This window comes from Haliotis rubra, unplaced genomic scaffold, assembly GCF_003918875.1.
Source record: "Haliotis rubra isolate DU_JTF1 unplaced genomic scaffold, ASM391887v1 Scf1675, whole genome shotgun sequence".
Lineage (NCBI taxonomy): Eukaryota > Metazoa > Mollusca > Gastropoda > Lepetellida > Haliotidae > Haliotis > Haliotis rubra.
Window position 1 is genome coordinate 34,056 of NW_025765642.1, and position 14,625 is coordinate 48,680.

The window sequence follows — 14,625 nt, forward strand, 5'->3', positions numbered from 1 at the left end:
AATACCAATTGCGTTTTTAATGGCTTTCAGAATATGTTACATGTCGGCGGGAATCGCATGGTCTTTTCAGAATTATTCGATGCTGTGAGAGCAAGAAATCTTATACTTACAAAGCGTTTGGAGATATATAAATTGGGAAAGCTTTGTTTCGTATTGTGTTTGGTTGCATGTTGACTCAATTTCAAAACTCCCTTAGCCTCTATTTCTGAGATGTATAATTACAGTAACTTATGGTAAAATTTATTCAGAAGTTATAATGAGATATACAAATTTCAGTATGTCATGGAAACAGGAAAGTATCTGAAATGTACACACTTGAATGCGGGCATTAGCTCATACCGGCATCAGCTCATGTCCCTGAATGTGTTTATTTGGTTAGCGTCATACCTGTTCTTGCTTCACCAAGGTAATAAACGCCTGAGACCTGCATAACTTCAAGTTTCACCTAAACTTTGCGTTAAAACATACAGAGCCAGGTTAAGCCAATGGCACTCACTTTACGGATTGAGTGTCTTACAGGCTGAGTGTCACATCAGCACAGCACACCAGAGAACAAGATTTACAAGCAATACAGATGTGCCAAAAGTGCAAGGCTTCTCGTTTGATTATTATAAGAATTCAAGGTGGAAGACAATCAGTTTTCGATGCCCACTGATTTAAAGTGGTAAAACATATATATATAATCATTGGTTTGTACACAATTTGGAGACATATACATTCTTTGAACTAATGTTGCATTGTCGCCGTTTTCAACATCTTGGAGACACTTTCAGTATGATGTCCTTGTCTGGTTGAAGAATAGTTGGATTCTGAGCAAACGTCAATACTTCCTGTGAAGAAAACAATATATATGCAGTTGTAACATGAATAGGAGTACGTGGTTATGTCTATAGCCTAAACAAGAACGCAATGATCAATGAACAACATTCAGAAACAAACTAACCCTTTTCCATTGCAAAGCCGTTTTGTGAATTTCCTTTAGAAATAAACTGTCCTTATTCCAGCAAAAAAGCAATTCTCTAAAATCCTGGGAATTAAGATTTCTTTTATTACCAAAACAGGACTAAGTTAGCAGTGATTTGTTTGGGGGCCTTTCTCATTATTAAGTTAACACAATATATTCAAATGTAGGTTAGCGAAACCAATACGGAATTACATGAATTCAAAGATGTAATCTGTTTGGTTATCTGGCAAATGTTAAATGCTACGCTGAAGAGATGTATATTTGCATGGAGACCAGTAAGTTGTATGATAACCCTAACGTAGCATGATAACCCGAAAGTTGCATGAGAGTGCTGTCGTTTGATAATCCTGACGTTTGGGTCATAACCAAAACGTTGTTTGATAACCTCGTTGATGTGATTTCTGTTTCATTTGTTGACTGAGCATGCTTATCCTTTCGGCAACACCTAGCTTTCCAGTTCTTCATTCATAATATAATTTTCACAGCTATTTGTCCCTTTACATCATACGGAATTTGTCTCTGAGTACAGTCTGGACTGTGTATTCTTCTGCTCTAACGCTCTAAATTCAACTGGGTCGATGTTTTTTGCTGGTGGACTGAAGTCCCCGAGATTCATTGTATGTTCAGTGGTATATTTAAGTATGCTAAGTTAATAAAAGAAATGTTTGTGGCATTAAACCTGACCAAAAGGTGTTGTGGATCAAATCTATTTCCCAAACGTTTTTCTTTATTTATAAGCATAGGGTTGTTTGCACTCATACACAGTATTCGTAATTCAAATTATTTAAGTGAATCTTCCATTTCATTGCTAAGTTTAGTGGGTTTTTGTACAGACTGATGTTCCACTGATGCTCTATATCTTTATTCAAAATTGGAACATTCACACCTCTTACAGGAAGATCATAAAATGTATGGTTCTAAAATTATATAATGAAAGAATCCTACCGGTGTGTCGGGCATACGATCAAACTTCACGGCCCTCAGAACATTAACCAAAGCAACTTTAACTTCAACAAGAGCAAGCCGCATCCCAATGCAGGCCCTGGGGCCAAATCCGAAAGCTTGGAAGGCAACAGTTTTGTCTTGGTCTTCAAACCTGAAGTACAGTTTCTTGCAGTTACTTAATTATAATATTTCAGTCTATCTGTTCAAGGCAACGCTTTTAACACATGTACGTTACTGTGATACATTTAACAAATAGTCAAAACTTATTGTACCGAAAATTGTAGGATGGTTAGTTTACACGATGTGGGTTCAAAGTAAGCATGAGTGAGTCCGGGGAATGTGTATTATACTCCTCAGGTGTATAACACCGCTTTGAACAACAGTATTTCAGTTATGGCAGAGAGTATAAACTAGATCTTGCAGGAAAGTTAAAAGAGGTGTAGGTTTTAGATGTTTCCTCGTTTACTTCCTGTTAATCACATGTATAGCCGAGTACGGCTACATGGTTCTATATGGACTTCAATGAAGGCCGACCATCTGATATTCTGGGGCTCGGTTATGTTTGTTAACAATATTTTCGGGAATTGATTGTTTTGCATGTTTTAAAATCACCAGCTAGAATATCACGATGTCAGACCCATACCTTTCTGGCTTGAAGGAATCAGGATCGTCGTAGAGCTCAGGATTTCTGTGTATGGCCATCACAGGAATGAAGATATCTTGACCCTTAGAGAAAGTTAGGCCCTTGATTTGAGTGGGCTCAGAAACAGTTCGGTCAATCCTAGAATGAAGAATAAGCTTGGATAAGCTTGGAGAAAGGTAGGATGTTTTAAAATGTGATTTAGTTGTTGTGCAATGACGCTTAACATGTTACATTTTACCAGGTTCCTTGCAAAAATATTGTTATGTCAATGAATGACTGAGCTGGGTTCAGTATTTAGTTATAGTAATGTGGAAAGATATATGGAAGATAATACTGCTTTGTTTACAAACCCTGTGCGTTTGTTGTATGTAAATTCTGATAGCTGGGTGATATGCTAATGTTTGTTTGTTGTGGAACGCCTCACTGAGCAATCTTCCAGCTATATATGACTGCGAGCTGTAACAATCGATCCAGGAACAGACAGGGACATGTCCGGTATTGTGATCAAAGATCTGATCAGTCGTGGTACAACGTCACACAATCAACAATGACCCCAAGCCTGACCAAACGATCTACATGGTCATCTCCTACCACCTGTATCGGTTGCTGGGAACCATTCTAACCTAGAATTCCACCGTGTAACTAGACAAACTGTAGTAGCCTTATGCTATAAACAATACTAGATTACATTATATTGCCTTTATATCCCTATTGTGTCACTTACACAAAAGCCGGCGGGTAGAGTCTGAGCGTCTCCGTGATCACGTTGTCCAGATACTTCAGTTTCCCAATGTTGTCATAGTTTGGTTCCTCCTGGCGGCAGACAAACACAGACTGTCAATATCCCAGTATTTGGAGTGAGTGATTATAACGTTTGAGTTAGAAAGAGGGCAGGGGACCTTACAGAGATGGAGAAAGTTGCTCTTCCTTATCTTTAAGTATACTCTTGTTGAGTTACCTTCACAATAATTTCAAATAAGAATAATATGAAACACGTTATTTATGAACTACTGATGTGTCACATTTCTAAGCACAATAAAACATAAATAGTTGTAATATTTACGTGATTCTTTATTTGATAATGTTAGTGAATGAAACAGTTTATCAATATCCAAACTATGGACAAAGAAAACGAACGTCATAGACGAGACTAAAAACAACGAATAGAAAATGACAGTCAACTTTAAAACCCAAAGGCAACTTGTACTTTGGGATACTGACATTTCGCAACATTTCTTTCCCCTGTGCATCCTGATTCATCGCCAGGTTGTAAGATATGAAGGTAAGGGTGGACGCTGTAGTTTCGTAACCAGCAACAAAAAACAGTATGCACTGAGCAACTATTTCTTCCGTCGATAGATCTGTAAGTTGGAACTTTTGTTTTTCCTTCTAGTTGTAAATTTGACACGAGTCTAATGAGCATCTGTCACATCACTTACGTTCTATAATTATCCTGGATATGTCATTCTTAACGCACATCACTGTAACTTTACAATTTTAATGGGGGTTTTCTTCTAAAATACATATACTCAACTCGATTAAAAACTTGCCACGTGGCAAATTTTACACCGCAAATTTGCCACGTGACAAATTAGTTATTTTACACCAGTATATGTGTCATACTTTTGTTGTCAGGTAACAAAACGGGCAATGAACAGTAGTTGGAAGCATAGTTCTTATGAAATAATGCATAATTTATTATATATACGCAAGTAAACTAATATGTGACGTTCCATGACGTCAGAACTGCGACTTAGCGTTGTCTTGTTAAAATGTTCAGGACCATGTTGAAGAATCAATGTAAGAAGGAGTCTGACATTCAAAACCTCGTCCCAACGAATACTTTTTGGTAGCATGATTGGACAATCAATCTCGTGTTAATCAACCATTGGAACAAAATTGTCCCAAACCATAATGTCGGTCACCAAGACCACGCTGAAACACCCAACATGTCATGGCCGTGTGTATGGCAGAACAAAACCTAAAACAAATTGTCCCTCCCAATTGTTACCAATGAAGTGGTGTCAGGTTTCTAGTTGTCTTGAGTATATACATAGTCTATTTGTTCCATTTTGTTTGCTTGCAAAATACTGTATACCCTGTAACATCGATCAGTAAAACATAGAGAGGGCAAATAACTAACTTCCTCGACAAAGTCCGATGACGTTACGTACAATAAATACATCTGACTAATCGAAAAAAGGTCATTGAAAAATGATTTATACGTGTGACAATGAAACGCAAAAAATGTCAGAAAACCATCGTTTTAATACATAGGAGTCTGTTCTTTCTCTAATGTGCCTACTTACGCCGGACTGAATGTTTGACCGTTTGACCATCAGCGCTTTTGTCGTCATTGCCCTCTTCTATTGAAGCATCCATCATCATTTGCAGGAAGTCTGTTCCCTTTTATACATTTTGGAAACTTAATTTCGCACGAAACACAATATTACATAATGTATGGTTAGATGATAGGTGAGGTAACTGATATGTTCCCCTTACAGACAGACCGCCTCCGTTGTGTAGTGGTTAGAGCGTCTGCCCGGAGTGCGGAACGTCGCGGGTTCGATCCCCGACCGCGTCATACCAAAAGACGTTAAAATGTGGTACTTGTTGGTCCCTGCCTGGCGCTCGGCATTAATGGATACAACAAGGACTGGTCGGCTCGGAGTCAGTATAATGTGTCTGAGTGGGGTATTCATGCTTCACTGCGGCATGGTATCTCAGTGGGCTAGCACTATAAAACCACCTTCAGTCTGGGCTAGTACAAGCCGCCGAACATACACATACACACGCATGCACGTCGTCATATGAGCGAAATATTCTCAAGCACGACCTTACAGACAATTATAAATCTCATCTCCTCATAACACGGAGATGTATCTCTCTCATACACATTCACATGCATGTTCATGTGCGTATCTCTCTCTGATAAAAGCGATAGATTTAATCAAACCTCTTGGTGGTGTGTTTTATCATTTCGACGCTGTTTCATCATTTCACCGGTGATCGTCTCAAAGAAGGCAACGGATTTTTGTGGAAAGAGTCCAAGGCCGAGCTTATTGAAGACTGGTCCAAGTGCTGGAACAGCATCTTCAAACAGAAACAGAATCCATTTCAACCTTTAAAATGTCGTTGCAAGCAACGATGAGGGATCCTTGGCTTTAGTTCTATCTATTGTATTTGAGGGCAAGAAATCATCATTCCAAAACGAAGCCAGAACACGTTTTTTGACAGGCGAGCGGATCTTCCAAATACAGCCGGGGTCGCGGGGGTGAGGTACCTTTAAAGAAGTTCTGGAGAAGAAATAGTTCCCTCTTTAAAAGGCTGTATCTCAGTTGTTCTTGGGTCTACGGCACAATGGTTACTGGACATCAGTTATGGAATGTTTGGAATGTCTAGAGCTGATGGTTGGAGCTCAGCACATTTTGGGAGCAAACTACTCAGAAAACTGCTGAAAAACATGGCCAAAAACTGAAAACAAAAATAACTGCCAAACGGTACATTTTAGCGACTTGACCCGTCCAGGCAAAATTGTTGGGAATTCGATTGTGCATCTGTACAAGAGATTTGGAAGTGTTGGAACAATGAGTTCTTGAGATATTAGATGTCAAACTTTGAAATTTTGGAATTTATTTTGAATTATCTCCCCTTTGCTATTGGGCCTAGAGCCTAGAGATTTTAAGGGGAATATCTTCACCTCGGTGAGCATCTGTTTGATTTCTTGTAAGCGATTCGGATCATTGGTTTAGGAGGTATTTTTGGTACAAAAATCGGCGGAATAATAAATAATAATAATAATAATAATCCGAACGATTACAATAGGTCTCCTGCCTGAAGGCATTGACCCCTAATAACAATGCAGGCATTGGGATGTACCGATGGTTAAAGCGTTCGCACGTCACATTTATGTCATGCCCTGTTTGCATCCCCACATATATTTGAAGCCCAGTTCATGTGTCCCCACTGTGATATTGCTGGAATATTGCAAAAAGCGGCAAACAAAAAGCAAAAATCCATACTCACTCACTTAACGAAGCCATTACATTCAGCTACTGTTACTGAATTTATGCAGCGTGAAGGGAATTTTTTTTAACCGGCATTATTGAATAAGTTTCCTAGTCTCTTACCTGACAATGCTGAGGATACCACTGCCAGTTTTGTTGGTTGGAATAACGTCTTAGCATGAACGACAAACGGGTGGTTGAAATCTGTTTGCGAATCAACCTTTATCCCAAATGCAGTTTGGCAAATCACATCCATAGAGAAAGCTCCAAAGTATCTAAAAGAGAACATTTCGAACTTCGATTCGTATAATACTGCAGTTTTAACAGTAAACTAGAGTTTTCTCTAATATGGTTTATCATTCCAAAGTCATTTCAAATTCTGATCTGTCAATTATTGGATTGCGCCGTCAAGCAACAAACAGATACGACAAATTATGATCATTAGTTTGCCATGATAGGGACGTGATTACGGATGAGTAATGATTCACGACGGAGTGTGGCATGCATGTTACCAATTTTTGTCCGGGCTTTAACTCTGGTATTTGGTATCATACTGTCCAATTGTACTATTTACTAACACACTGAAAATATGGCGGAGGACACTCTTTTTGATCACACAAGGAATAATCTTTGGAATTGTGTGATATACCTATCTACATCAAAATGTAACGAAACAATTAAATACCTCCATACTGCGAACAATACACTCACTGTTTCATATTGACTCCAGCGTCTTTCCCCATGACCTTCGCGAAATTTGTTGTAAGAGTCCTTGCACAATCGTTGATGGCTCCGCACATCTAAATACAGAAACGAAAAACAACCTAATTCCTTCCATACGAGGGGCTATCAAAAGTTTTGAGCCTAAAATATTTAGAGGCAGAACATGCAACGATGCAATCCCCATTTATTTCTCAACACAACCGCTTTGTAAGTCGATGCAGTTGGTCCAGCTTGTCTGCCACATCTAAATACAGAAAGGAAAAACAAACTCATTTCGACAATACATATAGCAGTCACAAATTGTGACACTATCTCCAGATTTTATAAACCAAAGCACATCTGTAGGGTAACAAGTACTGGCCAGCTCGAAGTCAGTAATATGCCTCAGGGGATTACCCTTGTGTAACTGTGGTATAGCATCTCAGTGGTCTAGCTTTAACAGAGCAACATATGTCGGCATCTGTACAAGAAGTCACACACAGAGACGCGTATGCACCTCTCTACATAAATTAATCATCGTGAAATCGACGTTAAACCTGTTGTCACCTCGTCATGATTGACACAGTTTTGATTGTATACGGTGTGGATTTATTTTAAGTTCAGGTCTCATTTCAACAATAACAAAATCCAAAAAAAAAAATTCAAGTTCTAACTGATATTGATCCAAACCGAAACATGAGTCTGATTAACCAATTCAGACAATGACCTACTTTTCAGCCAATCCGTGTGACAGTGAAAAGAGACACTACAAACAACTAAGGTTACACTATTAGTAAATTCCAATTCCTTGTTTCATATGAAAATGTTATTAACAAATTAATTTTAATTTTAGCATGTCGTTAACTAGTCACAGACTGCCCCTGTTTGAAGGGGTCGTGCAATGATTCACAATTCATCTGGCTCACTGGTTACACACCTGTTATGTGTTCTTTGCGCTTATTAAGTGTATTTGTTTTGACGTACAATGTGATTGATATAATATCAAGTCCATACCAGACCGTCTAACTTTTCTAGCGGCCGAGCTTCGTTTTGCGATTTCCACGATTTCCTGATTGTCGCTGTTGTACGACAGAGCACGCTGCACGATTGTTTGCAAGGATTAGAAGGAACGTAGTGTTGCCATATACAAGTGATTAGATGTATCAAATAATACTGATTGATATATATATATCCAGTTGAATGAGTTGCCTCAAAATTCTGGACTGGTTATTGCACTAAGTTGCGCAAAAGGACGGAACCCAGTAAGCAAGAAACGCGACTGTAATTACATTGTGTAATCAATGGTTTGACTTGCTGCTCAAAGTGTATTCATTCACGCAGCATATAGACGAAAACAATCGCTTACCCGCCTCAATTTGACACCAGTAAATGAAGGACTGATGGTATTTCTCACTCTTTTCCAAGCATTATCTTCCAAGAAAAACAAAGCTAAATTTAAGGGGTAGGGTACCGAAAATATCTGAAAACAGAAGCAAGGAATACAGTTAAGTTTCATTCCATTTGTATGGTTACACTTTTTACATTATCTTTACGCCCAAATCTAAGGTTCATTTATAGGGTTCAATAGCAGTTGTTAAAATTATGATTTACCACCACGTGACATCTGTTACTCTGAGTAACAGCAATAGCTAGTGTGTGCTGATGTGTTAAGTGTTTAGTTTAGTAGGATGACATTGTCAAAAAGGCAGACATTATTGCTTTCAGGGGCCATAAATGGTTTTACTTACCACCCGGTTTCTGAAATTGTCAAAACTCTTGACCATAACCTCTTTGAGAATTTCCAGATCGGCGATAATATAGGTGGGAGTCCTTCCAAGAAAGATACTGCACAACAGAAACGTCATAGATGGTTAAATTACACAAAACACTTCATATCTTCTGAACCTGAGCTCAAAGAAACATATACAATCTGATACAAAATGTATTTTTGAATGCCAATAAACATCATTTATCCATATGCTGTTTTAAGGTCCCCTCTTATAGGTAACGTGCACGTGTTGTTAACCTACCAGCTGTTTTCTCATCGAGTTCTTATAGTCTGCACGACTTTGCATGATATAAGTAAATATACATACATACATACATACATACATACATACATACATACATACATACATACATACATACATACATACATACATACATACATACATACATACATACATACATACATACATACATACATACATACATACATACATACATACATACATACATACATACATACATACATACATACATACATACATACATACATACCCAAAAACAGTTCCATATTGCTTACTCCAGGCGTACAGATCATGTGTGAAATTCTGCATAAAAATGAATTGAATCAAGTTTGCTACAATATTTTAACTTGACATTATTATGTTTATCTTACGTTCAAATATTCTCCAGTTTCGTCATCTGCCACAACAAGTTTAACAGCAGAGAATATTTTCTAAAAAATATAAATGCATGCTGCAATCTAAAAAAGGCTTAAGATAAGGCGGGATCCTGAAAATCTCAAGACCTACTTCAAAGTGCAAATGTTTTACCGAATGCTGAATTTGAATCCAAAAGTGAAATTTGAAGGAAAACAAAGATTAAAAGGATTGATTATTGTCAATAGAATATAAACGTATGCTGTAAACTAAAACAAAGCGTGCAATGGGATGAGATGGGGCTTCACTATGTACGATTCGTTTTACCAGATGCTGAATTCGATATAAAAGAGACATTTTTTTTTTAATTCCCCTTCCAATCATAAAATTCCTGCTGTGTCATCAGAAGGGTCACGAAACACCATACAACAGCTGATGAGGAAAGATGAGCGTTCCCTGACCAATATTTTGCACTGTCACAAACATAAGAAAAAACTATACAAATCCTGCCATCACTTATATAAGAATGACATTAAGCTAATACTTCAGTTTAGGTTCAATAATATTTAGCCCCCACACAAGCACATTCATTGAAATATCCAAATCTCTTCCCAAGGTCTCCAGTAAATAGGTCAACAAGGTTAGTCCCTGTTCAGTTTTCAAGATTTAATGTTCCCCTCTGTCTAGCAGTCATTTCGTTGTAGGGCAATCGGCATTTTGTAGCCTGAACGAATCATATTCTTCTTTATGTAACAATTTTAGTTAAATAGATAGATAGATAGATAGATAACTGAATAGGTTAGAAACCTCAGACTGCTGAAATTCATTTTACTATTCCGTCTATTTTAGGATCATGGAATGTAAAAGATATCCTCCAAATGTCCTCCTAAAACATTTTCGAAAACTTTGCTAATACCGTGAATGCTTCAAACATGATCCAACAACTTTTGACAAAGATATATAGGTGAAAAGAAAACTCATGCTCGATTGTACGCTGATTAAATTGCGGATAATGACACCAAGGGCTCGACACAAGGAGAAAGGGACAACACAGTTTTATGAAGCCTACGAGACCAGTGTTTCCAATACAACACGTTGGTGCTGGCCCCGGGATGCCTTGTTTCTTGAAATAATTGTAGTTCCATGTTCCATATTTGTAAATAGAAACGGTAAAACCTTTTCTTCATCGAAGTGACATTTTTTCTAAAAGAACAGTTGATCGTACAATTCTGACGACATATATAATGAGAATATTGCTTTGACGCCACATTCAGTAGTGTTACAGCTGTACGACGTGGACTGTAAACCAATTGAGTCTGGAACAGCGAGTCCAGTGATTGACAGCATGACAGAGTATGTGTTTATGGACACTGAGGACACCAGGTGTTCGCAATGGTAAGTGTCCATAGCTGTATCAGTGGCACCGGTCCAAATATATGCAAAGGTTAGTCACCTGACAAAAATGGGAACGTATGGTACAAGTCAAAATAGGGAATTGCATCCGACATAATTTTTGTTACTACTGTATCATATTTTCAAATGCCCTCCACAGGTCTACCATAAACTTATACTTATCCCTTTTATGTTGTAAGCTTTATCGAACACCTTCTGAAATCTTAGCGCTGTTTGAAATCTTGGTAGAAAAAGCATGTCCGATTGTACCTTAAATGTTGTGAAATGTAAACACCAAAGGCTAAAGCTGTTGTAACATTACTCGACATGAAAAGAAAGTTGAAGTCATCCCTTTTGTCATACAGCCTCTTGGAGGTTTTTGTCACTCTAAATCTCCATCTCCACAGAGGTGGCTTAACAACTCTGGCCTATGTTTAACAATGCAGGACCATGTTAATGTAATCTCATTGGTTGACAACTTGACGTCACACACAGAGACACACAAAGTGCAGGAGAGACCCACACTCACACATGCAAGAAAGCATACACATCCACATGCACAACGCACGCTCATGCACACAGACGAGTTAGATTAAGTAAGATTTCTTGTTCCTCCCTCCAGCCATGAACACTTTGACAATAAGCACTTTTGTTTTGCTTGATCGAACAGGGTGAACGTTTAACAGTATTATATAACTTGACTGAATAGCCCTGCTGTATCTGTTTCGGCACATTGGTCACTGGCATAGGAATTCTGCATGATATTACAAATGGACTCATTTTAGAAATAGCATTGCTTTAACACAGTGTATGCAATACTTTAATTTGCCAGTTGGACATCAGGGCCTGCTGCCGCCAGTAGGCCTTAAAATGTACAGGCCCTGAATGAAATCTGCAGGCCCATTCTGTTAAAATCAAACCAATAAGAACAAGATAGACTACACTGTTTCAATTAGCGAAGCCTATGGCGCTCAGAGAAGTTTTTATTTGTTAAAGACTGGTGTTGACATTCCTACGCGCAAAGCGCTGAAATACTAGGAAGTGAAACTGTAAGTACCATTCATAGGCGGATCCAGAGGGGGTGGTGCAGGGGTGCGCACCCCACCCCCCATTTTGTCCTGAAAGTTATTAAATGACCATTGAAACTCTCGTGAAAACGGGGGTGCACCCCCCGCCCTTTCCAAAGTTTTCGGTGGACCTATGATCGGTATCTCACACTAAGATGATTATGAATAGAAAGTCTTAAAAACAGCCAATCCATCTCCACTGTAATTTCTGAATACAACAGTCTATAACATTGATTTTAATGGGACAGCAGTGCCATATCTCTTCACGACAATAACCATTCCCAATATTTGGCGCATACCCTAGAGTTTTCAGCTAGTCAGGTGTCTGGTTTGCCCTTACACCAAATCGCTTGGTGTGACTTGGTCCATGTCCAGGTGCTGTGAATGCACCAAAAGGTTCACAGTCCAAAGCAGGCATTGTCACTTCTCGCTCGCCTTTCGTTCTGACCAGACGCACCAACACATCGCTGCTGCGAATAGTAATAACTGGCTGCATTCTTTATAACTGGTCTTTCATCTCGGTTCTCGAGCAGTATAGACCTTTGACAATTGTTTTTCTAGGATTTCTCATCCCAGTGTTGCTAATTCGTAATTTCATGATAAATCAATCATTTTTGGATTAGATTTCATTATCTAGTTACGTTGCCAAAATAGGGCTTCATAGTTCGTTTTCGTAGTTTTCATTTTGTTTCATATAAATTTAGTTTCAGCTTACAGATGGCCAATGTGCTATTGTGTTCATTCCATAGTTTTTTTCCGATTTGCAATAATTTTTGTGTACCTGTTGGTTTTAAATTTATCTTGTTGACTAAGTAAGATTGTTACATGTAGAAAACATGTTATTATGGACGAAAGTTTTGTCCTGAAAGTGATTAAATGACCATTGAAACTCTCGTGAAAACGGGGGTGCACCCCCCGCCCTTTCCAAAGTTTTCGGTGGACCTATGATCGGTATCTCACACTAAGATGATTATGAATAGAAAGTCTTAAAAACAGCCAATCCATCTCCACTGTAATTTCTGAATACAACAGTCTATAACATTGATTTCAATGGGACAGCAGTGCCATATCTCTTCACGATAATAACCATTCCCAATATTTGGCGCATACCCTAGAGTTTTCAGCTAGTCAGGTGTCTGGTTTGCCCTTACACCAAATCGCTGGGGGGTGATGAAACTCACCATCTGGAATGCCGAGTGCGTATCATAAATGAACTTGTCATGAAAGAGAAGCTATACATCAACCAGTCATCACTTGCTTCTATGTCAGGTGGGAAAGCCAAGGAAAAGCAGAACTTGTTACAGTATGTCGTTGTTACCTCAGCAGCTGCTGAATCACTTGTGACTTCATCTATGCAACACACATTTCGGAAAGAGGTACTTAACACTGTAAACAATGGACGGCATTCCTCTCTTATACACATACGCGGAAGGCAATGCCTTTCAGCGCAGGGTCATATCGGTTTATCCCAACATTCGGAGTGTAGCAACTGATCGAAAGGATATGCAACAAACCATCACACCACTCGTTGGGGAAATAAAGACCCCACCTATCTGTATAATGTGGACGCACATGACCAGCACAGACACAGCGGGATGGAAACCATTTTGTGGCCTGTATTGAAACTGAGAGATGGAAAGTAAGTGTGCTTTGCCAGATACAGAGTTTTCCGAAGTGAAAAGTGTGAATCTGGGTAACACATACTCAGCTGATAGTGTATGGGGAAAAGGCACCCGAAAAAGGCTTCACAACGTCTGGTTTCTCACAATCCGATACCAGGGATATGAAGGACAGCAGCAGTGAACCAGCTAACAAGAAGCCGAAAATGTCGGTGCCTGGCATTGATCCAGTTGAGACGGAGAGCACGTCTGTAAGGTATGACGGGATTGACGACGGGGATTGTTTCGGCTTAACCTCAGTACTTTGAGTAAAGATCAAAAAAACAAATACCCGAAACATCACTTTCATCCCACTTCAGAATATGATGGGTTTGTTTCGCAAACAAGAGCTCGACCACAACAGAAACGAGTAACACGTCTTGTATTCCAGCACAGCTGGTTGAATAAGTACAGTTGGCTAGTGTACAGTCCAGCAGCAGGTGGAGGCTTATGTATAATGTGTGTTCTGTTTCTGAACCTGGGTGATGAGCGAAAGTGCGCAGGGTCTTTAGTAAAGTATCCTTTCACAAATTTGTCTAAAGCAACTGCGAAAAATGGTGCATTTGAGACTCACCAGAATACCTTTTTTCACAAACAAGCTGTTCTTGGGGCGTTGGACTTCCTCCGCATTTACAAAGAACCTGAAAAGTCGTTACCTTATCGGAACATCTCAACAGAATAAGGAGATGTACGACTTGAACTGCCACATTCTGAAACAAATAGTTGACACAGTGATACTCTGTGGCAGACAAGGTTTGTCTCTGAGGGGGCACAGAGATGACAGGACATCAGAACAGCCAAACAAGGGAAACTTGCTGGCCATATTAAATCTACTGGCGGATAGAGATGACGAACTACGTCAT

General features: G+C 39.0%; 1 protein-coding gene and 1 long non-coding RNA gene across 2 annotated transcripts in view; one reads left to right on the forward strand and one right to left on the reverse strand.

The window, feature by feature from the left end:
• Positions 1-709: 709 nt before the first annotated feature.
• The window catches only part of LOC124272227 (cytochrome P450 3A29-like), a 43,344-nt gene continuing 29,428 nt past the window's right edge, over positions 710-14,625 (reverse strand). The window contains exons 6-14 of the mRNA XM_046707380.1: positions 7,271-7,359; positions 6,683-6,834; positions 5,509-5,645; positions 4,862-4,958; positions 3,774-3,913; positions 3,277-3,365; positions 2,553-2,690; positions 1,910-2,060; positions 710-830 (exon numbers count right to left, since the gene is read on the reverse strand). Coding sequence (XP_046563336.1) covers positions 750-830; positions 1,910-2,060; positions 2,553-2,690; positions 3,277-3,365; positions 3,774-3,913; positions 4,862-4,958; positions 5,509-5,645; positions 6,683-6,834; positions 7,271-7,359 — 1,074 coding nt within the window. The 3' untranslated portion in view covers positions 710-749. The remainder of the gene's footprint in view (positions 831-1,909; positions 2,061-2,552; positions 2,691-3,276; positions 3,366-3,773; positions 3,914-4,861; positions 4,959-5,508; positions 5,646-6,682; positions 6,835-7,270; positions 7,360-14,625) is intronic.
• On the forward strand, positions 8,241-13,931 carry LOC124272231. The gene is made up of 3 exons (XR_006897288.1): positions 8,241-8,336; positions 10,920-10,921; positions 13,921-13,931. It is a non-coding gene; the product is annotated as an uncharacterized LOC124272231 (long non-coding RNA).